We start from the raw sequence: 27,783 nt of genomic DNA, 5'->3' as shown, positions 1-27,783 counted from the left end.
GTGGGGAGGAATTTGAAGATGAAGTGTTGTAGCTGAATTGACTATCAGAAGACATAGAATAAAGTAAAAAACATTTTATGAGGTGCCTTGCAATTGTGTAATCCACTTAATACTCATCACTTAGTTTTAGTACCATTTTCACTCTTTTGACCCACTTTCACCTAAACTCAATTTAAATTAGTGCAACTTTTGCCTTTCTCTGCCTTTCTCACACTGACAGAAATATATGGCTGTGTTTATGTGGCATGGTCCCTTCTTTCTCTTGGCAGCATTCATGTTTGTTAGGCAGGGTTAATGCTATGTGTTTTTTTCTCCCCATGCCTCCTTGTCTACTCAGACTGTAAAGGTTTGGTGTTGAAGTTGTTTGATCCTGTACCTGCATAAAAGCTGATCAAAATGGCTGGGCTGGACTTTAAGTGCTGTTGAAATATAACCATTAGTTTTGACTGTGACAATTGGAGACAGTTTTTTTTAAAAAATTTGTGGCAATGCAGCAGTATAAGCTCCATCTGTTAAAAAAGTTAACTTTGAAAATCTATTTATTTTTAATCTGGCAGCCCACGGAAACTACAAAGTCTGCTTCCCATCCAATCACTGGAGAAATACAGGTAAATGTGGAGTTTCTGCTGTGTAGATTGTTGTTGATACTGGCTGTTTTTTTCTTTGAAATAAGTTTGCAGAAAAATATCTCCACTAATTTATTCTTATTCACTCCAATCCCTTAAAATGTCACTAACGTAAGTCAGTGCTTGATTTTGTACCTGTCTTTAACGTTGGATTATGAAATACAACCAGAAGAATGGAAAACACTGCTGTTCCCAAAGGGACTAAAAGGATAGTTAAATTCATTCTAATCCTTAATCATTGGCCACTTCTTGTGGTTTTTCCTTAGAAATTCCCAGTCTGTTTACATTGAAGTAAGAATTGCTGTGAATTTCTTATAGTGTATTTATTTCCATGCCATACCAAGTTTGTGGTTATCCCTTATGTAAATTGACTTTAACATTTTAAAACACTCAAAAGAGAACAGCAGAACAACTGAAGCCTAACTTCCTATAGATTTCTGGGGAGTTTTTCCCCCTTGATTAATCTCTCTCTTCTATATTAGCACTAAGAGTCTTTCCATAGTATTGTAACATCCTCGTCATACCTGTCCTCCAGGTAGATAGGATGTGTGTAATTAATATTCAATAAACTGGCTACTGCTCAGAATAATATCAAGGGCTCAAATTTCCTTTGATTTTTCCTGATTGGAATATGGATATTTCCATTTTTTTTTCAAGGTCCAGTGTGACGACCTAGCATCTCATTCTAGTCAGGAGAGACACAGAAAATTCTGGAATGTGTTTATTTGGAGGGAACACAAAGGTCTAAAACTCAATTTAATCAAAGGGTTTAGGAGATATTGAATCACTCAGAAACTAAAAGTAACAAATAACCCTACTGTGTTTTAATGCCTTCAATAGCTTCAAATCAACTACGACAAACACCTTGGCAACCTCATCATCCACGTCCTTCAGGCAAGAAACCTTGCTCCCAGAGACAACAATGGCTACTCGGACCCCTTTGTTAAAGTTTATCTTCTTCCAGGGAGAGGGTAAGTGTAGGACAAATTTTAACTTGAATTTTCTTTTAGTTTAGGTTTGTTACATGGCATTAATAAACAGAACCAAGAGTTATTGCTATTGAAAATCCAGGTTCAACACCAGCAAAAATGGTGGATTTTTAATACAGAGTCAGATCCTATTCCCAGGAAAATATACATATTTTGCTAATGACCTTAGGAAATTTATGATCATTCCTGTAGGTATATGTTTGTTGGTTCTTTTTGTGTTGCCTTTTAAAAATTACAATGCATGTAAAAATATTTAAAATAACAACAGTCTCAATGAAAATGTACTAAATAGATGCAATACTTTCTATAATACAGAAAGATGCATGTTAAGTCTAGCATGGAATGGTTGCTTCATCTCAAAACAATCTCAATTTAGGATTGATTTGCAAAAAACCAAAATTAAAGTACCTACGATAGATTTAAGGTTGCAATATAATAAAAAAGCCAAGAAATACTCGTCAGAAAATAAATTTCTCCATCTGTATTTTATGGAGTTTTTTTTTTTAAGAGTGAAGATATGGTTTTAGAAATACTGATAATTTTATATTGAATGACTATACAAGTCACTAATCACTTTTTCACAGATCATTGATTTTTTTGCCTCTGTATTTACAAATAGCTCATTATTACTTCCTTTAAAAGATATGTTTCTGTATCAGCAATATTATAACTATTCTTTTGCCCTAATGTTACAGAATGTCATATGTATATGGAGAATGCATAAGAATACATGGTTATAATAATGCTGCTGATTTCAGTGGCACAATGGATATATTAAAATTAAGCTGATGGATCAGACTCTATATTGCAAAGACAGATTTGTGGAAACTCCCCTGCTTGTGTAATAATGCTCATACTAAAAGACTCTTAGGATAGAGCAATGCAAATAAAAATCTGTATTTCTGTTCTACTCAAACTAGCAGGAAAATGGATGCTCAGGTCACAGCTCACCATTTGGCATATGAGCAAGCACCACTAAATGCATTAGTGGTACAAATAAAACCAAACATTTCCTTTTGTGGCTTGCTAATTCCAGCTATACAGTATTCAATATTGTTCAGTAGCACTGAGCTAAAAACTATTGCTGAATGTAAGGGGAAGAGGTGCTTAAGCGTGAGAAGTTTTTAAATGCACATAAGGGTCTCATAAAATTTTTGTCAAATCACTCAGTGGGAATTTTGCAGGTACATTCATTGATATGGAAATAAGACTTTGAACTAAAGGCATGTTCATTCTATGACATATCAGTTTAAACTTGTTGCCAAGTTATGAAGAACTGGATATTAGTTTTGTTTGGGTTTATTGTTTTAAAGCATGCCATTGTTATAGTTTTGCATGTAACTTGGGCCTTTAGTCTGGGCCCAGACTTTTTTTGGAAAGTAGAAACTTGGGTTGCTGCTGAATAACTTTTATTTGTAGTTCAGTCCATGCTAGACTTTTTATTCTTCCTAATACCTCTATTTCCTTTGATTCTGATACTAGAAACTACCCATTATTCATGTTTTCTTCCATCTCTGTTCTCATTTTCTCTTACGCTGCTTCCTCTGTGTTCCTAACTCCATAAATTCTGGATGTGCAGACAAGTCATGGTTGTCCAAAACGCCAGGTAGAGTCTACTACCTTCCCACTTTATTCTTTCATTTTCTGTGTGCATGAATGAGACAGTGAGCCTGTGCATTGAACTACAGAGTTCTCTTGAGTTCTGATGGCATGAAACTGTGGTATGGTTTTGTTTTTCATTTACTAATTAGGACATTTCAGGAACTGGAAGCAAGTAGTTAATGCTCCTTTAACTGTGCAGTATTATTCTAAGACCAAACTCTTACGACAAGCAAAATGTCTTTTGAAGTCTGGAAGAATTTAGTTCAGAGATATCTAAAACCTCATTCTCACTCACTGAAAGTTGAAAAATAATTAAATGCAAACCTATATCAGGATTTTGAATGGTGTGACTGTCAAGAGAAACAGGCTCTGTTTGGTAAAGAAACGGAATATTTTTCTCTATTTGCCTTGCACAGTGTATAGACATTAAAGCCAGGTATAATTCTAAATAATTGCCCAGATGGACAATTAAATCTGCTTGACCCCACAAGTGGTTATTTGAGGTAAACAAACTTAAAATTTAATTATTGAAATTAGGAGTGCTTTGTTTGTCCTGGAAACATAAGGCAAAGCTCAATTCTCAAGATATTCTTATATCAGCCCAGGCTAAGCACATAAGAAATATTCCAACTGCAATTTTAAGTTTGTTTAAAATTATTACCCTGACTAAAAAAGTGAGCAGATTAATTTCAATAAACAGATTTTTGTAATCTGTCTCTTTCTTAATTACTGAAATTATAAATGAAAGTATAAAATTACACATTTCATATGTGCATTCTATTTCACTTTTTAATATGGTTATTCTATTATGCTTTTTCCATTGCCATTTATGCATTGTATTATATATTAATAAATTATAATTAAGGAATCAGAGGGAAAATATAAATAAAAGAGATATGCCATTTGTATCTTTCCATACAGTATACTCTTTGAATTTCGAATGCAAATTATTTCATAATCAGTGACATACCAGTGACTAGTTTAATGAATGCATTTTATTAAAGCATCTTCATCTGTTAATCTGTCAATTTTTCCTCTGTAAATCGTTGGGAGGAAGGTGCATCAGGGATATGAACTTAATGTGTTTGCCAGATCCTTCCCTTCCGAGGCCTAGAAACTTTCATCTGCCATCCAGCTTAGCCTGGTTCTGCACCTCCCTGCAGGAGGTCAAGGTCTCCTGCCTCCCTCTGTAACAGACACAGACCATAGACTGCACGGGTGTGGGCTCAGCTCACCCTTATAGATCCAAATATTCCATGGACTTCACTGGAAATATTTCAGAGCTGCCATGTTAACAGCAGTTTCATCTTTTGCAAGCTCTGGAACTCAACACTGCATGAATCACCTTCTCACATACTTCAAAAAAGAATCAGAAACTTTGAAAAGGTGATGAAGTCCTACTATTGCAAAAGGAGATCCAAGAAAGGAAAGGGAATGTTGGTGTCATTTTCTTGGCTGAATGCGCAAAGGATTCTTTCCCACTTTCTTCAAGAAATGAAAGTTTAGAAGTTCCCTAAAACCAATAGGTCATAGGATATCTAAACAGGATGTTCTAGTCAGGGGATGCTTTTCTCAGACCATAGAGTAGGAAAAGAAATCTACTGAGGTTCTTTGGAATTTTAACTGCACTACTTAATACTATTTGCCATTGAAATCTCATTTCTAAATGGATTCAGATTTTGTATTTCAGCTTTCTTTCCAAGATATGCAAAGAAATAGTTTTGTGTGAGTTTCATTTTCATATCCTCTTTGTCCCCCTAGATTTTAAATCACCCTTGCCATGCCATGCCATGGCTGATAGAACTCCCTGAACTCTGGCGAGCTGCTGCTTTCTTCTTGTAAGCAGAGGCGAACAGATACTTTGTTTCACGGGTCCCAAAACCTTTCCTATTTTTCAATAAACTGAAAGACAGTGGATAGAAAGATATCCAAGAAAATATGTGGAAATACATCGAATAACTAGAGAAAAAAATGAGACTAAATATTGCTGCATATCCCTTTCATTTTGAGATATCAGGCTAGTAGGCAGCTTGGATAGAGCCACCTCATTTTGGAGAATAAAGCCACTCTGCAAACCAAATTAATTAGATGCGATCATTGCACAGCAGAATTGAGTTTAGAGAGTGCTGAAGTCCCCATATTAACATATGTGTGCCAGTGAAGCACATGTATCTTTCACATAACCATAATCAGCTGGTACCAGCTATGGTACGTCATTAGTGACTGGCTGATTAAATGTGTTCCTGGGTGATCCTTCTCAGTTAATCTCATATGAAAGAAATTTGTACATTAGGTGTGGGACCATGCCACAGTGTGAACCAAAACAGTTAAATCAGAAGTGAGAATAGTACACTACCATAAATTATTGTAGGGGAACCATAAAAGAGTCTAACATGACATATGCAAGTTGTGTTGTGCCATTTTGTCTTAGTGCTGGAAAATAGTCCTAGGAACACTTTGTTTAGTAATAGATGTAGAAGGTATATACTTTAAGATTGACAAAAAGAGTTTCTTTAACATAGATTTTGTGGGTTTTTCAAAGTATTAAAAGATTCTCATGTTCTCCAACCCAGGTTTTTTAGTTTTCCATTAAAATTTATGTTAAATTAAGATTGAAATGAAAGCAAATCTAACATCAAAGCTCACAGAGCTAGATGAATCCATATTCTGTTTAAGATTAGTGTATTGCTTTGTCCACACTCAGGAAATGTAAAGTACAATACAAAGCATTAGTGAATTATTTTTAAAACAGATTATGCAGCCAAACCTTTGTTCTTGGCTATTGACATAAGAAAAAAAAAGTGATCCTGATGCACTTTTATGTTTCTTTCCAGTACAGCTAGAGGTATAAACAGAAAACAGGATCAATAAGAAATTAGTGCTTCAATCATTAACAGGATATTAGTTACTTTATGGCATTCATTAAATGTGTTTGTGAGATGGGATTCCTGTAATTAGAGATTGAAACCTATAAATATAATGAATTTGTGCTACTTTAAAATGCTAATGGGATGGTCGTGGAAAAGAAATCAATGCATTATCACCTCAATTTAGAATCAGAGCCCAATACCTACAATGAGAGGACAAAGTCTATGTGCATGTGCTGACTGATGCTTTATCTTGAAATGGTTTAAGGCAGAGCAAGCCTGCTGAAGAGTCAGGAGATGTTTTAAAGGACTATCTCATAAAAGCATACCAAAGAAAACATCCCAAAGGCTCTCATTGTCCTCTCGTAACCCTGAACTGCTGCAGAAATGAAAGATACAGCTCTTTTCTTTTTCTGATTTTTGGTTTGTGGGTGTTTTGGGTTTCTTTTGTATTAGAGCTGAAAGAAACAAAAGATCACTAATGTAATGTTTTCTTCCTTTGTTCAAATCCAGTGCTGAGTACAAGCGGAGAACCAAGTACATACAGAAAAGCCTGAATCCTGAGTGGAATCAGACAGTCATTTATAAAAACATCTCAGTGGAGCAGGTGCGTGACTGGTGCTGCTCTTCAGTGCTATTTGCTGCTTTATTATCTGCATGGTCTGCAATGCTCACTGTGAAGGGAGCAGTGCTACTGGCAATACTCTGAACTCCTGTAAAATCTTACCGGATTTAGAAGAAATTTGGAATTCTTTCCTTGCCTCTTATAGAGCGTCCTATGGAAATACTCTTTTCTTGCCCTTCTGCTCATTAAAATGATAATTTGTGGGGATTACGCTCATAATCATAAGTGCAGATGTGACAATTTAAAAAAATGATAATGGAATAAATTAATAAGGTAATAAATTAAGACATAAGTTTCTGAAGTATATGCAGAAATCATAGTCACTCTGTTCCAACAGCCATGCAAGCTGACTCAAAGCACAGTTCCTACCTTTTATTTTTAAATATGTATAAAACATAGATATACATTTTTCGATTTATCACCAATTTCATGAATCACATGAAAAAAAATTAGAAGATATTTGATTTCCTTGTCATAGAAAGATTTAACTCACATCTGGGAAGGATGTCTTCAGAGTCTTCTCTGTTTCTTGGTGGCTTCCTAACTCCAGCTGTGCTTCTGAAGCAGTGTGAAGCAATTGATTCCTCTACTCCTCCATCTCTTCTCATAAAGGACTTTTTACCAATTTGAAAAAAGATATAATTGGCAAAATAATGATCAGTTATTTTTTTTAGAATTATGAAGTGTGTTTTATAGAGTACTGGATTTTAATGCAGTCCTGAATCTTTTTGCCTTTCTTTCTGTTTTGTTCTTGATACTTTCAACTTCACTTTACACTGCCATTTAATCTTTCAGTACTTGTAAAAAAGCCCTTTAGTGAATAGAGTTCCCAATGCTTTTAATATTCTTCTGCATCACAACCCCAAGACCTCAATACAATCTTCCCAATTTAGAATTTCATTTTTCTTACTTCTTGTCCGTTGAGAGGAACATAGATTAAAATACTCATTTTTGCATGGAACAAATCCCTTCCCACAGAGGGAATTGCCTTGTTGCTCATGTTATCTAAATGTGTAGATTTAATAGCAGTAGCTCAGATTTCCTTCAGAGGTGTCCTATTGTAGTTAGTGGTTTTAGGGGATTTTCTTACTGCTTCATGCAGGCTTTTATAAATGGTAGCTATTTGACAATTAAAGCATCAGAAAAAAACCACACTGATGTTTGCCTAATTGCAATATAAATCCTAAGTTTTCTTCATATTTCCAAACTCAGCTTTTCATCTAAGAAAGATTCTTGTGTTTTCTTAATTTGCTTGGGGGTTCTGCTGTGACATTTCACAGAGCTGTTATTAAGAGTGCTGGGATGTTGTAAATTCAGTGGCTGTTTGGTGCTTTGCAAACAGATAATGATATTAATCTAGGATTTCCCAGACACTGATTTTTATGACAAGAAAAAATCTTGTATCTTTGATGTCAGTTTTTGGACCATTATTTGATCAAATTTGCCTTTAGCTTGCATGTTGAATACTTTACATTTTTGCTTTCTATTTGCGAATCCCCTCCTTTTGTCTTCCCCTGAGACTTTTATGCAGTGTTTACAGTTTTAACTGTGTAAACTTCATTTGAGCACCACATTTCTTTTATATTTAAGCATCTTGTCACACAGAATTGTGTGCAGAGAGCACTGTTTCCCTCCACACCTTTCCATGGCTTGTATCTACTGCTAAGGCACCAGTGTGTGTGACTTTTCTACTACAAAATTCCATGACCTGGCTAAGAGAATCTACAGTGAAGCACATTTCTAAATCACAAATAATTCAATGCTACTGATGAGTGTCCTCCACAGTCTGAAGAACTCTCACCATGTAAGAGACCATCATTTGTACTCATAACGCTCACAAGTCTACATTTCAAAATAGTTACAGATAGAAATAGAAATACAAGACAATAATTGCATTAGACTGAGAATGAGAGTTCTGTTCACCAAACAAGTAAAACTGCATCACACACTGTTACACGGAGTTAGCAGTCGCATTCAAACAGGAATTCATGAATTTTTATAAACAGCATTTCTTCAAAGAAATATTTCCTTTCCCCCATGTTTTTTTCTCTCCATCAAAGCATACATTGCTTGCAGACAGCAAATAAGTATTATTAAATATTTCCTAATATAGTTCGTATAACGTCACTGTCTAGACTTTAGCTGGTTGTACAATTTTTTTATTTTCCTTTTCTCTTTCATAAAATAGTTGAAATTAAAGTGAAAATAATTATTGGAAATAGATCACTCTTTGAAATGAAGCAGACTTTTTCAAGGTCAGAATGATTAGTTTTATCACATTTATAGCAAATTTTGCTTTGACAGTTGCAGAAAAAATAAATTAAACTATGAATATTTAGTAATTTAAGGGTTTTGTTAAGGAATAAAGTAGAAATAGTTAAAATTTGAGAGGAAGGCTGAGTACAAATATGACAAATGTTGTGCAGTAATTGCTAACTCAAGTCCAATATCTACTCAGAGCAAGAAAGAAAGCATTAGAATAATTTAAGAGAAGATGATAAAAGATGTAAGTTCTGTTGCAGGTGACACCATTGGTATGACCATACTGTAAGGAGTGGCTTTCTTTGCCTCAACTTCTTAATTGACAGAAAGCAAATAAAAACTTTACTTATATGAAATGATTCCACAAAGCAAATAGTTTTGCTGTAACTTATGCCTGTAATTTGAAGGTAATATATTTAGAAAAAGTAATATTTTCAAAATCTTTGAGTGATGTGGAAGCTTATGTCTTATTTCCAAAAGTAAGGAAATCTTTTGTATGAATCAGTAAGGTGTTGGTATTTAAATCTGACTTAATATCTAGGGCAAAAGAAAGTAAGTTCCTACATTACCTATAAAAAGTCTTTTTGTGCTCCCATGTACCAAAGTACATCAATACAGAGAACAATAAAATGTTAAATATGAATGTAAGCAAAAATAACTGTAATGGATTACCTAATACATTAATTTCTACTCATCAAACATCCTGACTGAAATTACAATATTTTGTATTATTTCTGAAGTAAATATAGTAATATGCTTTTAACATAGAGGAAAAAACAAGATGCATTCAAATTACTTCTTTCCTAATGCAAATCCTAGTATGAAATTTTCAAGGAATATGTGTTGAATATTTTAATTAGTGCATATTTAGCTACACAGGCAGACACTATCCATAACATCCAGACATTTACAATGAGAAACAAGCCCGTCTGTACCTGTGGGGTTGGTTATGCCTTCCATGAGAGACAATATTTTCACGTTGGCTGTTTCTGCAAATTCCTTCATTTTCTTTAAAATATGGCTGTTCCTAGACAGCCTAAAGCTAACTGGAGTTCACATGCAGTAATGTGCTTCTAGGTGGACTTTTATTTATTTTATTCATTGCTACTATTTTTTTCCACAATGCTAAGACTGAAATTGCTTGGTAGCACTTTTTTTCAGAGTATGTTTGGGACTCAGATGACATTCCCAATATGTGAAAACTGTGTTCCTTCTTTTTTGTGGCACTCATTTTCCTGTTGGTACATTGCCCACTTGCCATGGTCAGACAGATAGAGGGTTCAGTATTGCTATCTGTCATATTCCTCATGAGCATCAGAACTTCAGGATTCACAACCTAAACCTGATTGATGTAAGGCAGAACCCTTATGCAGGAAGGCAGAACTGGGATGGTGAAATGGCTGCTTTTAAAATCAGCAGCCATTTAGTGCTCTTTGCCACCATGGTGGCACACAGATGTATCTTCAGAGAGGCAAATTTGCTCTGCTTTGAAACTCATTTCATGCACTCTCCCTAATAAAGGTCTTTCCATGGTTTTTCATTGTCATAATATTTTATAAAAGCATTATTAAACTAAAAGGCTTAAAACAGATTTTGCAAAGTATAGAGTACTGTAAGTTTTCATCACAATTTTATCATCACATTATTGCAAAGAAGCTAGCAAAGTACGGCTGCATTTATTTGAAAATCTTTTCTTTTTTCCCCTTTCTGCCAAAAATTCTTCAAACCTTAGGAGTTTTTCCCCCATTTCCTGGGTTTATACATTTTTGTCTCTGTCCTTGCACAGTCATCAAGAAGAAATCTCCTCTCAAAATAGCAACAACTGTGACAATACATTTCTGAAAAGTATTTGTGCCATCCCTTATTTCCATGGTAAAAATACATATACTTAATATAGCACCTGGCAGAAAATTGTATCTTCCAGGAAGCCAAAAGCATCACAGGCCAATGGGTGCTCAGCTCACTTTTTCAGGTTATTTTTCATGTTGCAGTTTCAATGCTGTCTTGGAACAGCAAAGAAAAGTTATTTTATTCAGTCAAGGAAATCAGCTTTAGAAATATTAGATAAGAAATTTTCAAAAATAATCTTTTTGTTCATTCTTGCAGGATATTTTTTTTAAATGAATGCTTAAAAATATTGCTTAATTATGTAAGAATAAAACAGAAATATTAAAGAATTGCTCTCAAATATTTTTTTTTTAAATCTTAGGTTTCAAGTCGTGCTGTTGTGTGCTTAAAGAATACATTGTTGATGCTAGAAATAGTTTAATTCCCCTTTGTGTGGGTTTTCCAGGATGTGCTGATTTAAATTTTCTTTTCATAGACATTGGCTTTGCATAGTTGTGCATTTTTCCAAAGTTGGCTGGGAGCAGATGATATTCTGAATACATAATGATGAGATTAAATTATCACTTAAAGGCAATTGCAGGTTGCTAGGAACTGTTTTAGTCTGGATGAAGAGAAGGGGCAATGGAGGGAAATTGATGAGATCGTCACAACACCAAGGTTGTGGGTTTGATCCTGGGTGTACAGACTTAAGAGTTAAGAGTTGCACTCAATGATCCTTGTGAGTCACTGCCAACTCAGAATATTCTGTGGTGCTGTAAATAGCCAAGAGTGCTTTCATTGCAAGTATATGCAATATGTACAATGACTGGTATAGCTTATCATTTTGAGCAATGACTTGATCCTTTGCTGTCCCTCTGTGACCAGCAGCCAATTAACAGAGCAGTGAGTGACAGGTTGCTCCTGTTAGGATGATGACCTCAACTATCACATAAGAATTCATCTTCTGAATTCTTTAATTCTAGTATGTGAAGAGTCCTCTTTTCCTCAGTAACGCTTGCATTCTTCATTTATAACTTCTCAGCCTGACTTTGCAGACACCCTACAACCTGCAGGATTTTCTTTCAAGCCACATGAATTTATTACTGCCTTTGCAGCCACCTTATAGCCTTTTGCCCTAGCACACAAAATCAGTAATCAATCCTGCCCCTACATGTCCTCAGAGACCCCTGGAAAAACGCTCAGGTCAGTCCTTACAAAAAGGTCAACTGCTTTGGTCAACAGTTTCTCTGTCTTGTGCTCTCTTGTCATATAAAGATTATTTGTTTCTTACCGTGCCCAACAGAAGAGTGGGCAGCTATCATGCCTAACAAGATCTGCAGATAATGGGTTTTGACAGGTGCCACTAATACCCAGCAAAACAACCTGTCTGCATGCCTGGATCACTTGCAGACTCTCACTGACTACACTGAATTCTGCAGGCATTAAAGCCTGGTCTTCACAGATGAGGTTATGTAAAGAGGGTGTTTGATATCATTCATTTGAAATTCACACTCAAATGCACTTCAGGCAGATGTCTGCATTCAGACAGATCTGGTGATGAGAAAAGCTGCAGGAATAAAAAATGGGGCCATAAAAATAAGTTTGACTCTTGTAGTGGACATAAATTCTGCCCAGAACAACTTGTGGGAATTCCTAAAATAAGGCCAAGCCCCAGCCCATCTGGTTTGATAACAAATAATAGTGTCAAATTATTTTTCTCAGAACAAGGTGGGTGAAATGGTGAAAATTACCATGAAAATACCTTATCCTATGAAAAAGGATACATGGAAGAAATAATCTATAGAAACCACCAGAAAGACTTGATCTGAAGTTAATGAATTTAATTATCCTTTTCCTTGAATTGCAGTTGAAAAAGAAAACACTGGAAGTGACTGTGTGGGATTACGATAGATTTTCCTCAAATGACTTCCTCGGTGAAGTGAGTATCTTATTTCTTCCTCTCTACTACTAATAACTGCAGGGTGTTATGTGGAGACTCTTCCCTTTCAAGGTATGGTACACATGTTAAGTAAAACTGTTTTTTACATCCCATCCCAGTTTTACTGTTGTCTTCTTAACAAATGGTCATGATTTCTTTAATTTAGATATGAAAGATAAATCCCTTTCATCTTGATTAACTCGGGGCAAGCTAATTTAGGACCCAACAAACTGTTAATTTGCTGAAAATTAATACTTTTTTTGAGTGTGAGATAGCAAAAACATTCACAGTGACTCCAGGGGAAATTCTTTTTATGACTGAAAGCTGCCTGACTTGATTTTACCATAACATAGGAAGGTTGAGGAGGTATTAGTCTTTGTAAATGATTAAAGGATTAAATTCTGCCATCAAACCATATTTTAACACATGCACAAGTATCTTCAAGTATGAGCACTTTAGTCTTGCTGATCAGTCTCATTTTTTAACATTCTGAAAAAGTAATATCATTAGTAAAGTATGAATGAAGGCAAAATATAATCTTATAACTAATAATAAATGAGTGCTCATGGGGAAAAGGATTTGTCTTTAAAAAACAAATAAACAAGCGTATGCACATAAAATACAGAATTACCAGCAATAAATATGAAATAAAAATAATTAAAGATGTATTTACAAATAAATATTATAATTAGAAACAGAAACCCAGGAAAATCAATCTCTCATGCAGAATAACTGGGAATATCTGGGCTCATTCTACATTTGAATTCTGCAAAAAACCAACACAGTTCAGCTTCAGTTCCCCTTTGTGTAACTACCAAACTGAGCAATCAGTGTCACTATTTGAACAATTACTAAAATAAATGTATAGGAAGCTGCTACATGATTACTTATTTCCTGCATCCTGTGTCCATATTCTTGTTGAGTTCAGCATGTTTTTCCAAATGCAGGGCTTTACTGAATATTTACCACCTTGGTTTTTTATTACATTTAGAAAAGGGATGCTCTAGCAACTGCTTCTACATGAAGATTTAAACCTTTCCCCTTCAAACTTTCTTCAACCTCTAGAACTACTTTTTTTTTTTTTAATTATTTTTAAATTGTGAAAGCAGTTATTTAGGGGAAAAAGCAACAGAAAAGACTATCCAGTGTATCTCAGCATCAGGCTGTCCAGAGGAATCCTGCACCATAACATCAGATGTGGCACATCAAGGTCCAAATCCATGGAAAGTGAAACCTCTCCTACAAAGCAGAGCCCCCAGCCTCCCCCTTTGGCAACAATCCTCAGCCATGCTCTCTCCCAAGACATTTTCAAAGCTTGACTAAAAACCAAAAAAGGGAGCATGCTAAAGAGTTCATCTGTTAAGACTGATTATAGGTCTAACCAGAAAGACCAAGGCAGATCATAGACAGCCTATAAAACTGAAAGGAAAAAAGGCTTTTAACCTAGAAACCATCAGTTTTTAGGAGACTTCCCCATCCCTATACTTGAAGAGGCTTTCTTTAATTCAGGGTCTTATAGTAAAGTGACAAAAACTTTGTTCCCTGAGGTAATTGCACACTTTATTTGTCTAGAAGTTTTAAAACTTCCCTACCTGACTTTAGTTTCAACCATTTAGAGCCAGTTGCAAATCTATTTTTGACCTTCCTTCCTTCAAGATTCTGTGATGAATTTCAGTACTTTACATCCCTTGGGCCCTCTCAACTGCAAGCTTATTAAGAAAGCATGGCTCTTTTTGGTGCCAATGCTCTTTTTTTTTTTTACACCTATTTTTTTAAAGAAATTTCACCAAAGTCCTGCTAACAATGAAGGTGGCTTAGAGCAGTTTTCATCTACAATGTTTGCAGGTTATTTAGCCAGTTTATTTGTTTCATTTCCACATTACCATTGCACCTCCTGTTTTTTCTCTCAGTAATGTTTAGGTGCCTAAATGATCAGTTGAATTCTATTATTTTAATCAAGTGCAAGAGTAATCCTGTTTTTTCTTTTTCTTGCTACTTCTGCATATGTGGATTTTTTAAAGACTCAAGAAGCACAAGCCTCATATTATTGAAGACCTCAATAAAGGCAAATATGCAACTATTTCCCCCCTTAAAAGCACTGCTAAAAGGGAGGAAATTATGCTTGCTTCTCCTATTAGAAAATGTCTGTACAGAGGCAGAATAGCTGGATGTCTTTTTAATGTCTTTTTAATGTCTTTTTACTGTAGCTGTCAAGCTAGTGCTGACAAGCTGCCCTCTAAACTGCCCAGTTGTCTTTGTGTGGAGCTATGCCACAATCAAAAGACTCAGCTCACAGTCCTGACTGAGGATCTGGTGAGGAGACTTTTTGGTTCAGACATATGAATATGCTACTGCATCTGGGTTTGGGGTCACAGCATGCCCAGAGAGTCCTGAATCTATCAGCAGAGAGCCTTATACCCTTCACTGTTACACCTGATTGGAACTTCTGACAACACAGCTCTAGTCTCTTCTGCTGTATGCAATCATAAATAGGTAAGATACAGGCCATATATTATACTTTGATTTATTTGTAGGTATTGATTGAGTTATCCAGCATCTCTCAGCTTGACAACACACCTCGGTGGTATCCTCTTAAAGAACAGAGTGAAAATATAGATCATGGGAAATCTCATTCTGAAAAGAGTAGCCAGCAATCTCCAAAACCATCTGTCATCAAGAGCAGAAGTCATGGAATCTTCCCGGACCCCTCCAAGGGTAGGAATGACTTGGTGCACCTGATACGAAATGTTTTCCCAGATGATGTGTAAACCTTTGCCATGTGTAAGTTCTAATAGAAAAATAAAGATACTGGTATGAAGTTTGTATAAATTTTTATTAAAAATGCATTTATCTCTGTGATTAATTAGTTGGAGACAAGGTTTCAGTTGTCTCAATCTTGCCAGCCAGCTTACTGAGCAATTATGTCCTTAAAACAGCAGCATACAGACTCTACTACTCCTCGAGATGTGCTTTGCACATCTGCTATAGATTCTGTGCCCCTTTGATTTTCTTGATAGCCTTGAGCAAACTCAATACATATTTAGCTTTCTATTTTTCATGTTCCTTAAATATTCTATGGATTTTTTTTCTTCTGAAAATGCCACGTTTATATTTTATAGAACAACAATTATGCTGCAATAATGCATATGCATTTCCAGTCAATGATAATGGATTGTAGCACATCTCAGTTGTATTGGAAATCAGTGGAGCTGATACAGTAGAAATATACTAGTGTTTACAAAAGCAGAATTGATCTCAGTGTCTCCTGGTTCAAGAAATTTATCTCTAATTCTTTTTTTTTATACTAAGTAGTCAGTGGACAGGTGCTCTCTTAAAACACATTATGTGTACTTTCAAAGCAAAAAACAAATTGTGTCCATCTACAATCCAGATGAGAGCCCCAGAGGAACAAGACTGTGCTCCATCTCCTCTCTATTTCTCTGTTTAACATTTTACCAGGGACTGGTGTCTATATAAGATGTCTGTCCGAATTAGAGGTAAGTATAAAAGATATTGTAAGTTAGGCTGTGATTGTCCTGATGGCATTATTTAGGATAAAATGACTTGCATTTGCTAAGTGTTTGGTACTGGTGTAGGTGATGCTGCTTAGCCTTGACATACTAGAGAACAGAAAGTGGAAAGCACCATGCCATCATTCCACCAGTTTGAACCAGCACAGGAGGTCTAGTTCACAGGTGATAAAAAAACTAATACTAAATAAATTATTCTCTGGGCCAGGTAACAGTGGGGAAGTAGAAAATAATGCTTTATAAGAGTTTCCTAATCGTGATATATCCTGATGCTTTAAATGGAAAGGCACAGCTTAATCTTTGTTCCTTGTTCTGGAATTCAGCTAGAGAGACCAGTCATGAGAAAGGGAATGAAAATGTTTGTTTTTAATAAATGCAAGAGTTGTACTTCTTCATTTTCCTGGTAGACATGCAGGTGCCCACCATTGAGAAATCCCACAGCAGCCCAGGGAGCTCCAAGTCTTCTTCTGAAGGCCATCTCCGCTCTCACGGTCCCTCTCGCAGCCAAAGCAAAACCAGCGTCACTCAAACCCACCTTGAAGACGCTGGGGCAGCCATCGCCGCTGCTGAAGCAGCTGTGCAGCAGCTTCGCCTTCAACCAAGTAAAAGACGCAAATAAATTCCTCAGCATGGCAGCTTAATGTTCATCTGTTGCCTTTTTCCCTGCTGTCCTTCCCTTTTCGGCTATTTTTCTTTTTTTTTTTTTTTCTGTTCTTGGCACACTGTGCTCACTCTGTTCAATGTCTTTCTTTGTGTGCCTGTGTGTGAATACATATAATTACAATATACTCTTGTATTTAGAAGTCTTTTATTTATTTAGTTATTTATTTATTTTATAAAGACTGCAGTGAAACTGGCTGTTTCTCCATCAGTCCCTTCACTCATGGTCCATGATGTTCCATGGTTGTGCATGACACAGAGAAGTCCGCTGTGTTTTGGTGTCACTAAATACCTACCAATGAAATAATCAAAACCTGCAGAGATGCAACTGCCAGCTCTTCAAATTGCATACAAGACTGAGACCGCAGGATGTATCTATAAGTAGTTATCATGAAGGACAGTACTATATACACAAAAGAAGATTTGAAGTTAAAGAAACTTTTTTTTAACTACATGGCTGAGATTTCTATTTTTGAAACATGACTGTAAATATCTATTTTATTTTTTTTCTTGGAAAGGAAATATAAGGCAACTTTCTTTATATCTCAGATAAGATTGTGTTAGTGATGAGCAGAACAGAAATACAATAAAAACATTAAACACAATAATTGCAAAACCATTAAAAACACAGAGCCACTAACATCAGATTTCAACAATGTTGTCAAGTTAGCAAACTCAAAGGGAGTTGAGAGCTAAGTCAGGTGTCAGAGTTCAATTTTTTAAGTAGATTTTTACCATGGATTGATTAAGGGTCAAGGTAGATTTCATCTGACAACTTCAAATAGGTTAAAATAAATTAAAACTATTCCACTCAAAAGGATTACTCTCCAGAGTATACTTCAGACCAGTATAATCTGATTGCTAGCTGAGGGTTTACTTGATGGCAAATTAAATCTCTCTGACTGTGAAGTCATTGTGTTTGTCTTTAGGATTTGTTGATATGCCATAAACTCACCATGGTATAATGCAAAACTGGGGGAAAATTATTTCCCTTGTCTTCACTGCCATTAATACAGAAACAGCCAGTTTTGATACTCTTTAATGCTGTGCATGTGGTGTCTCTTTGGTGTTTGAAAACACTACTTACTTAAGTACAGAAAAAAAAAACCACTTCTGTTTGCATGAATAACATTTAAGCTGGTTCCATCTGAGGATACATACTCTGGGTTTCCATTTCACCCACACTGCCACAGCAGCACATAAAAGCGGTCAGTCTAATCATGCCAGGAAGCAGCACAGACACAGCATAGCAGGAGTCCTCCCTATTCAAAGAACTCAGTCTGACAATCTGCCTCCACCAGCCAATGACAACAAAGACCAAAGCCAACTAGCCCTCAGGAAAGTGATGTCTGATGGACCAGTCAAGCCTGAAGGAGGTGAGCAGAAAGACATGGTTAAGAAACCAACTACATCCCAAAATCTTCTTGCCATGTCGACTAATTCATTGCGATATTTAATTATTTATTTTACCCCTCCATTAAGTGCTGTAAATGTTAACATGAATCCAGAACTCTGCTTGATTTTTCCACCTATCAGCGCATAAATCCATCATGAAAAACTGTGCTAAGAAGCATTATGAAACAACAAATGTGTGCACTTCCATTCCACTGGAGTACTTGGAATTCTGTTGAAAAGTAGTATAGCTTTGCTCATGTTGTTGCCTAATAAAAAGCATGCATCCAAGCTGGTCTGCTTAAGCATGATTGGACATTTCTTGTATTGTGACAAAAACCTAACTGCACATTTTTGTTTCTAAAAATGTAATTGGGACAATAACAATTCCTGTTTCCTCTTCCAACACAATTGTCATATCAACAGTCATTAGCATAGAGAATTTTTCAAACCACCAGTGGAAAGGAAAGGAGTTTTGATCCATGTATAGCTCAATCTCTTGATAATTTTCGTATCAGCATCTTTAAAAATTATTTTCTATTTGTAGGCACCTGTAATACCACATATCATCAATTTATTCCCTCATCACAAATAAAGAGCCAGAATCTCAATCAGTTCAAATTGCCACTGTTCTTTTGACTTCTGGAGCATCTTGTTTATTTCCATGGAATCTGAGGGATAATCCAAATAAATGTACTGACTGTACTGACTGAACTCCTAGATGTTCTTTTGTGCTGTAATCCCTTCCTAAGCTCTCAAGATGCATTGAAGGTTTTTCTGTCAACACCATTGCACACATTGGGCAATATAAGCTGGCTGAGGGGTACAGGAGAGAAAGAAGAAATGCTACTTTAGACAATAAAAGGCAACAAGTCATTTGGACAACTAGTGTGATGTTAAAACAACTAATAAACAGGGCAAAAGTACCAGGTCTTTTTAAGCATATTTAGAAATGACAAGTTTTTTTTCTTAGGATAGCCTTTAGAGTTCTTCCATAAATCCAGGTATTTATACAAACACACACACACACACATTTATTTTATTATTCTATAGCTCAAATCTAGATAGTCAGCTCAGGCAGAACCAGGGAATGTTGTGGTCAAGCTCAGGCATCATGTCTGAAAGCTGCATACCACTCCTGGGGGGTAGACCATTCAAATCTAAATGACTCTTATGGTCTTTTGAGATGTTGTGTCTGTCGAGTTTTATCACAGACACATAGCCCTGTGGTGATGCCTTTTCACATTGATAGGTAATGCAAAACATTTTGCTTGTGATGTAAGGTTGAATATATAAGGTTTAGATATAAATTTATAAGAAACAGTGAGTCTGTTGGCTTCAATACCTGTGCCAAGAAACTGTTATTCTATCTTCTTTAATTTTAAAAGTGCAAAAAGAATATATACTGATATGTACTTGGCTCAGCAATATTAGAATATTGGAATACTCTTGTTATGGGAATAAGAGTCCACATTATAAATAATAAGAGTCCACATTATAGTAATAAGAGTCCACAATAATATATAAAAAGGTTAAAATTGTTATGAAGACATGTAATACTTTTGTCTTTTTTACTTCTGACAAATATACACAATGCTTGGTCACCTACACAATGCTTACAAGTCTGGTTTCAGACCTGTGAGATGTTTTAGCTTTTCTTTGTTGTTCCAAAGATAGTTTGTCCAAATTTATTCAGATGAGGTGGGCCAGTAGTTACCATTTTGAGGTTAATGACTCTCATGGCTTTTAGCAGGAATGAAAACCAAGATGATTTCACTGCAGTTTTGTGGAGTATGAAAGTAAAATGAGATGAGTCTATAACCTCTAATGGAAAAAGCACCAAAGATACTCAAAACATCTTTCAACTTATGGACTTTTTTGTGGGATGAAGAGATGATAAAGAAAGGAGATATTTCACCTTCATTGTGAACTATGAATATCAGGGCATCATCAGTTTCCAAGTTCATTCCTAAAGGGATGATGCATGTTTGTGGTACCCACCTCCATTATACCCTGCTTTATTGGTAGATGCAAAAGGACACATTAGGAACTGGTTTTAATGACTGAACAGTCATCTTGGCAAGTTAGTAATTTTTTGTTACTGTGTCTCAAAGCCCTTTACTAAGGAAGACATTACAGATAATACACAACATTATTATTATTTTTTTACCACAGCTATTTCTCTGTGCATTTATTAAACAACAGCATATTTAGAGGAATTGTTTTGGTTTTTTCAGCCTAAGTAGACAAAGGTGATGGAAATGATTCTATGCTGTGAAGTCTTTCTATGCCTGAGATAACCCTTAGAAAAAGTATCCTCCTTTGATCTTGCCTCTCAATAGCTCCATTTTTTCTCTTGAATTGAACTGGCTCTAGAAAAAAAACAACAAACCAAGCAAGACAAAGATCCTCAGTCATTCTGACTATGTCTCAGAGAAATCCTTCTGTACTTCTTATTCCTAGGACCCTTTCTATTGAGTCTATTTTGTCAGTTATCAATTGTGTGTCCTTTGAGAAGTAACAAGGAAATCACCAGAAAGAGAAGATCAGAACCTATAGCATAAATAGCATATTTATGAACCAAACAAGAACCAAACAAGATCAGAACCTATAGCATAAATAGCATATTTTGTGAAAACAAAGGTCTTTTGTCAGTTTTTTGTTGAAATGAATTGTTTCTGTATTCCTTTTACAGAGTAAAAAATGTATTTAAATCAATCTGCTTTAAAATTAAGGTGAAGATGCAACAAAAAACATAGGTTTTTGCTGCGAACCTTTGTAAAATCCAACAGTCAGCTACAGCAGTTAATTAAAAATAAACCCTGAAGTATAATTTTGTCATTGCCCATGAGAGATAAGAGTGTGATCTACAAAGAAACCAACTGCATGCTACAATTTCCAATCACATCCCTCAGAGAGGAACAATAAAATTTCTTTGAAGGCAGAAGTTGCAAGGGATCCAAGTCAGAGGACAGCTGGAGTTAATTTGATTTAGGTTTTGTGCAATATATGAATCATTTCCAATTACACATTCACTTAAAATTAAGTACATTCCCTTCAGCATAAATTTGTGTATTAAGAGTTTATCCACCAGATGAGTCAGTTTTAGAAACGGTGTGAATCAGTCCACCACCTTTCCAGTCAGTAATTTATCCCACAAAAGGATCTTCTCATTATATGGAATTTTCTTGGTAGGTCAGTTATGTTTAAAATAAACTATTTTAGAATTCTTCAGATACTTGAAAAGTTGAATGATTATTCAGAACACCACCAATTCTCGGGATACATGCATATGAAAGAGTAGGTGTATTTGGAATATAATTTTTTACTGATTTTATATAAAAAAGTCTTTTCAAACATAGCTTATAGATTTAAATGAATGAATAACATGCTTTAGTTTTAATACCTTTCAATAAAATTAATAAGAAAGACAAGGAACTGAAAAAAACTTCAGCATCTGTGTTAAGCAGAAAGGTGGACTACTTGTGCCTCACCATAGTAGAAATTTGATTGGTTTGTCCTTTGCAGAGAAAAAGATGCCAGCTTTTCCCCTAAAGGACAATGATTGTACAATGAAAAATCAATTCCTTTATTACTTTAGAATATCCAAGGGTGAACAAAAATCCATTACTTTATGACCAAATAAGAGAATTTCTAGAAATTCATTTCGAACCTTCCTAGCATCTTTGAAGAACAGTAAATTAATATTTAAATAGTAAGTAGCTCAGTAAGTGAATTTAAGTCTCAACATCATTGTAGCCCTATACATCTTTTATTCTTTCCAACAGACACATGAAAAAGAAGCTACAGGTCAATATGCTATTGCTTGTATATCTTTTGTTGATGGATGCCATAGGCAACTTCTCTTCTATTTGGCTCACATTAACCTGACCAAACAATCAACCTGCAACAATAAAAACACTGCTATACTCACCTGAACTAGGTAGCAAATGTTAAAGATCTAGAGAAATGGCCATGTGTTTCAGTTAAAGATCCAAACACCCCTGTTAATTTAAGGTAATACCAGCATTATAATTCTACAGGAATTTCTGTCTAATTTTCAATAATGGAAAGATTTTTTCAAGATCAAACTTCTACCAACTTAAAATCACATTTCCTTAAAACATCCTCTGACACATGTCACTGAAAATGGCGGGGTGAGGGAGGTGGGGGTGAGGAGGATGGGAGAAAATGGAGCCCCACAGGATTTCATAGAGAAGATTTCATCTTTTACATTATGCATTTCCCATCATGACACAACAGCTTTTCCAAACAGTTGTATGTCAAGGGATTTTACTGGCTGGGGGAGATCTACTCTCAGAGATGATATTGTTAGCTAGAATACCTCCAGTTTCAAAACTCTACCTCAGCATTTTCAGAATGGTACCCAATTAAGCCTATCAATTTAAACATCTCAAAGAATGCCTGTTTAAAACACTTTCATTCAAAAGGTAGCACACCTGCTTATAACTGTCTTGAGCCAACAACTTTGACACAAGTTCACTTTAGTGTCAACATAATAGGTTAAAGTTACACAGAAATGTGATGTGATGCTTGCATCAAGACATTGTCATCACTGTACAACCCATGACACAAGTCTGAGCCAGCACAGTGTAATTTCTAGCCACTTAGCTGCAAGAAATTAAAATTTATATGAATTTTCCTTATCACGAAGTTCTGTTTGCTGGCTTTAGCAACAATGGAATGAAAGGAAATTGATTCCTAGGTTACATAATTCTGAATTGGATATGATTGTGGTTCCAAATACCTGCTAATTTGGGATCTCTTTTGGTCTGTATCCATTTTCACACATTTAATAGGCAATGCCATGTTTTAATTTCCTACATTATTTTAGGATATTTCCTTCACACTTATATAATTTATAGCCCAAAGCTGTTTAGTGACTCATGTCACTAGTTTCTTAATTTCCAAGTTAAATGGGCCTTCATATTGCTCCAAATAACCCATTTCCAAGAATCATTATCAAAACAAGAACAGTTTGTCCCCAATCTCTGCAGATAACAGAGAATGTCTTTTCAACCTTGTTCCAATCTAATAGTTGGCCCATTTTGCATTGGTTATTCCTGCTATTTACTCTTTCACCATTTTAAACTGACATGTAATTTCAGAGAATTGCTCAGCTTCTTTATTTGATAACTCTTATTTCAAAAGTATTTTTTCAACATCCTGTAGGGTAGACTAACCCTACAGAGTGCATGGAAAGTTATTTCATCTAAATTGCTTTCCTGGGTAAAGAAATTACTTCAGTACAGTTTAAGAAATGTGTTTTTCTTCTTTTACTCATCTCAAATGGTAAATTTCTCTGTAAAGGGTTGTCTTGAACTTTCACAAATTATCCCTGCTCAGTATACAGTCAAATCCATGTCTAATATACAGCTGTGGCTGAGATGGGTGACACCGTGGCTTAAAGTTCTGTTCAGTATGAGGGACCATTAGGAAAATAAACTATCTTGGCTGACCTGAGGTAGATGTGTTTGATCACCAGTTGTTTATGAATTCCCAATCTGTTGCCAGTTCACAAAAGATGCAACAAGCAGTTCCAACAACACTTTTACCCTAACTGAGCAAGCTGGAGCAGCTCTTCCTTTTGATGCTAGCAAACACTTCATGAAAACAGGAAAACTGGCATTTGGGGCACTTTGAGGTTGGAGCACTTGAAACACAAAGCTACTGAGAGTGAAGGACAGCCAAGCTTCTGCCAAAAGACACTGCATGAGATGCCCAGCCTGTTGGTCATCAGAAAGTTACACACAGCAGATGGGTGCTCTCACCTTCTCCCATGGGCTTGCATCTCTTTGAGAGGACTCAGGGTGACGCTTTCTGCCTTTTTTGTCACACAGAGTTTCTCAGAAGATAGACAGTTAAAAGGACAATTTCTTTCAAGTAATTAGAGGCCAATTGGGGAAACTTAATCCTGAATCCACACTTGAAGGCATTTTTCCCTCCTCCTGTTTGGTTCACGAACAGAACCATCATTTCCAATGTGTTTTGACAGTGTAATTCTGTTTCTAGAAAGAAACTGGAAAAGAGGAGCATCTACAGTTTATTCACCAGGAGAAAGTGCTGGTTGAGTCTGTTCTTTCCCTCATATGAACCACAGAACTGTATAGTCAACTTTTTAAAATTTAAGTCTTAACAAAACATCCATTCACTGTAGGAGAATGGCTGGAGTGGCTGAGAGTGCTGGATTGTTTCCATTTTCCTGCTGACTGATTTAGTAGCTCCTGGTTATAGGTCTTGTGTGAATGATCTATCTTCCCTGTATTAACTTTTAACAAAGGATCTTCTCTGTTGCCTGTTGAAAAAAGACTTTTCTGAAAGATTAAGTGAAATCATATGCCTTCCAAGCTTTCCTCTCTTACTGATTTTAATATGATATTTTCTTCATACTAAAGCATGGCTTACACATTTTTCTTGATTCTAAAGGTCTTTTTTCTAACTGGGTTCATCAGCCAAGTATAAGCAAATACATATTTTTGCCATACTAATAATAATTTTTAAAAGTATAAATAAAAAGATGCAGCTGAAATGTGAGATCAGTGCTAACCTCCATTATTGAATCAGCAATTCTTTTCCAAAAAGGCATAAGGGTTGAATTTATCACATCCAAACGTCATTCTGTTGAATTTTTTTTCTTCTTCCTGTAAACCATGCAGAGTACAAAAGGTATCTGTCTAACCATTATAATTTTTTTTTGAAAACCCTGGTCCTACACCAGGTATAAAATTATCATCCACTTTCTTGGAACCTGAAATAATTACTGCAAGCAGTTGAGAACTTTTCCAACTCATTTATATATTATTCACTAGAATGATTGACCTGAAATTTTGCCCATGCCAGAGCCTGTAAAACAGGCAGTTTAACAGAATCACTCAGAGGCAGCATTAACACCACATTTCAAACTACTAAATGTGACATATGTACCCATTAACACCTATTCCAAGTAGAGAACATTTCATTTCATTGAGGGAACTACCAGCTAAAATAGGATTAACAGATGAAAATTAAATCAAACCACAACAATAGCTTTTTATAATAGGAAAATCTGTGCCCTATTTCAGAGAAAGCAGCTCATATTAGGGTTTTAAACTTTCATTTCATATTTCTATTCTTCATAGTTAAATGGCTGGGCAGCCCAGATATAATGATATTGCAATCCCTAGAAAGAGCCAAACACCTGATAAACTGTGTAAAGAGTTTACAGAAATAGGGCTGGAGGGGGTGAAGTGATATCTTCTTTCTCCCAGAGAGAGGCCAGATGAAGGTGCCTAATGACCTTCAGTTAAATTTTGTCTCTTTCATCTGCTGAGGCCTGAAGAGTCTTTTCTCTAAAAATGTAAGGCTTTAAGAATCATAGGTAATTGACAGCAAGAGCTTGCCTTTGACAAATATTTTTAAAGTTTTTTAAGCTTTCTAAGAGTTTCTAAAAGTTGCTTATTGGGTTGGTTTGGTTTGGGATTGTTTGCAGGGGGAAAATTGCTTAAGAGCCAGAGAATAATTTGCAAAAACAAAGGGCAAGGAAGCAATGAAACACAGCTCTTACACACTCTGGGTACTTAATATTCAAATGATGAAAAGTGCCTTCAAATGCATTTCTATTCAGATAAACATTGTAGATTTCTGTAAAGCAAGACAGCACCTTGTAGCTCCAGGGACCTGTGTGACATCAGATGACAATTTCTAATCTTTGGACCCAAGTGAATCCATATGAAACTGTTCAAGTGCTACAGACCAAAGCACCTCCTGCCAGAACTTTGCTGTCAAAATCCATGGACTAAAGAATTTTCTAGAATAGGCAGCTCTAAGCAGAAGCTCTGTAACTCAGAATTAACCTGCCCTGATATCATAAAGAAAAGTAAAATTAAAACTAAATATAATGCAGTAGTTGTCTATCCTTTATGTGGATATGAACCCAATTGACCAAGCAAGGTGGAAATGGTTCTGACACTTTCAGGACTTCACAGATCTTACATAGACTGGTAAGACTAAACAGAGTGAAATTACTTTCTTGCTAAATTTTCTAAGACAATGTTTGCATGAGGAAGGGCAAGACTGCCAATGAGTGTGTATACTAGTTTCTTGAATATAAGAGCATGGAACTAGTTCTATCTTTCCACATAGAATAAACTATAACCATAGTTATACTAACTCTTAGGGAAAATATTGCATGGCAGCAAGCATTGCCACATCATCAGAACTCCAAAGTTTTGTACATAACCAGCAGAAACTTAGAGGTCTAGATGTATCTGTAAAAATCCCGACGTAGAAAATGTGGGTGTCTCACAAGTTATGAGATGATCTCTGTATCCAGATTCTGAATTTGTCACGAAACCAGCTGTAAATCTATTTGTGGATTTCATATCTTGTCACAAACTGACACTGTGATTCATTACTTTCAGAGCAGACAGGGAAAAAAAAAGAATAACATTAAACTTTAGAATTTTCAAAATCCAGTCACGAATCTAAACTTGGATCCATTATAACCATTCACCAAGTGAAGTGACCTTATGGAAAAAAGCATCAATATGGAAAAAAACATCAATATGGAAAATTATGTGAATTGTTGAAAACAGTAGAAAAACTAAAAATACAGCATACTGAATGTGTAATTAGGGTACAGCTGTTTCAAAAGAAACAGCTATGCATTGATTATAAATAGATGAAGCAAAACTTCTAACCCATTTCTAAAGGCTTCATTCAAGCTTTTCTGGATTGAACTAAATTCTAGGTTCTTACTGGTTTTAGAAATCCACCAGTAAAGATACAAGAAATACTAGTTTTTACAGCAAAATCAATTTAAAAAAAGAAAAATTCTAGATATGAATGATCCTTTCAGGCCACATATGTTATGGTGGAGATATATGCTACACTAAGTAAACTCATGCCTAAGGGAAGAACTGAAGATTCTTTTCTGTGCTGGCACAATATTGTTTTGGCTTCCCTGGGTTTTGCAGATGTGTTGATCTCCCATTTGTACTCACCTGTGAGGCAGTTATCATGCCATGGAACAAAAAAAAAGCCAACAAAACAACCTAAACTAAAGGAACCCTCAGAATTCCCCACAGAAAACACTGGGAGACATACAAGTTGTGCAAACACAATGAAAACTGAGGTAATGAATCAGTTTGGGACAGGCACGAGAGCGCCACAATTCAGGCTGTTAAATACAGAGCAACTGGCAATAATATGTTATAACAGAGAGCTTGGCCTCTCCTCTCTGAAACATCACTCTTGCTCAGCATTTCTCAGCAGCATTTTGCTGACATGTCACCACAGGCATAGGAATTCACTCACAGCACCACCAGCTGAAAGTGATAGAGCAACCACTGCACACAGCCACCCCAGCTGGCTGTCTCTCTGGAAAAGCAAGGGTGCCTTTCCTCCAGGTGAGATATTGAGAGCATCTGCTAATAACACCATGATTTTAAAATTTATTCCTGTTG

General features: G+C 35.7%; 1 protein-coding gene across 5 annotated transcripts in view; it reads left to right on the top strand.

Annotated features, from left to right (window-relative positions):
* PCLO (piccolo presynaptic cytomatrix protein) overlaps positions 1 to 27,783 on the top strand; it is a 323,520-nt gene that overhangs the window by 245,264 nt on the left and 50,473 nt on the right. For 2 of the 5 annotated variants that reach the window (XM_066550944.1, XM_066550942.1), the window contains exons 14-21: positions 558 to 608; positions 1,467 to 1,597; positions 3,195 to 3,221; positions 6,598 to 6,691; positions 12,666 to 12,737; positions 15,272 to 15,452; positions 16,675 to 16,869; positions 18,121 to 18,303. In XM_066550944.1, the coding sequence (XP_066407041.1) occupies positions 558 to 608; positions 1,467 to 1,597; positions 3,195 to 3,221; positions 6,598 to 6,691; positions 12,666 to 12,737; positions 15,272 to 15,452; positions 16,675 to 16,869; positions 18,121 to 18,303 (934 nt within the window). Of the gene's footprint in view, positions 1 to 557; positions 609 to 1,466; positions 1,598 to 3,194; positions 3,222 to 6,597; positions 6,692 to 12,665; positions 12,738 to 15,271; positions 15,453 to 16,674; positions 16,870 to 18,120; positions 18,304 to 18,866; positions 19,034 to 27,783 lie in introns of those variants that run through there. The other 3 variants (XM_066550947.1, XM_066550946.1, XM_066550943.1) reach the window with 3 other exon arrangements.

Source organism: Molothrus aeneus, chromosome 5, assembly GCF_037042795.1.
Source record: "Molothrus aeneus isolate 106 chromosome 5, BPBGC_Maene_1.0, whole genome shotgun sequence".
NCBI lineage: Eukaryota > Metazoa > Chordata > Aves > Passeriformes > Icteridae > Molothrus > Molothrus aeneus.
This window is presented reverse-complemented; position numbering and strand designations above follow the sequence as displayed.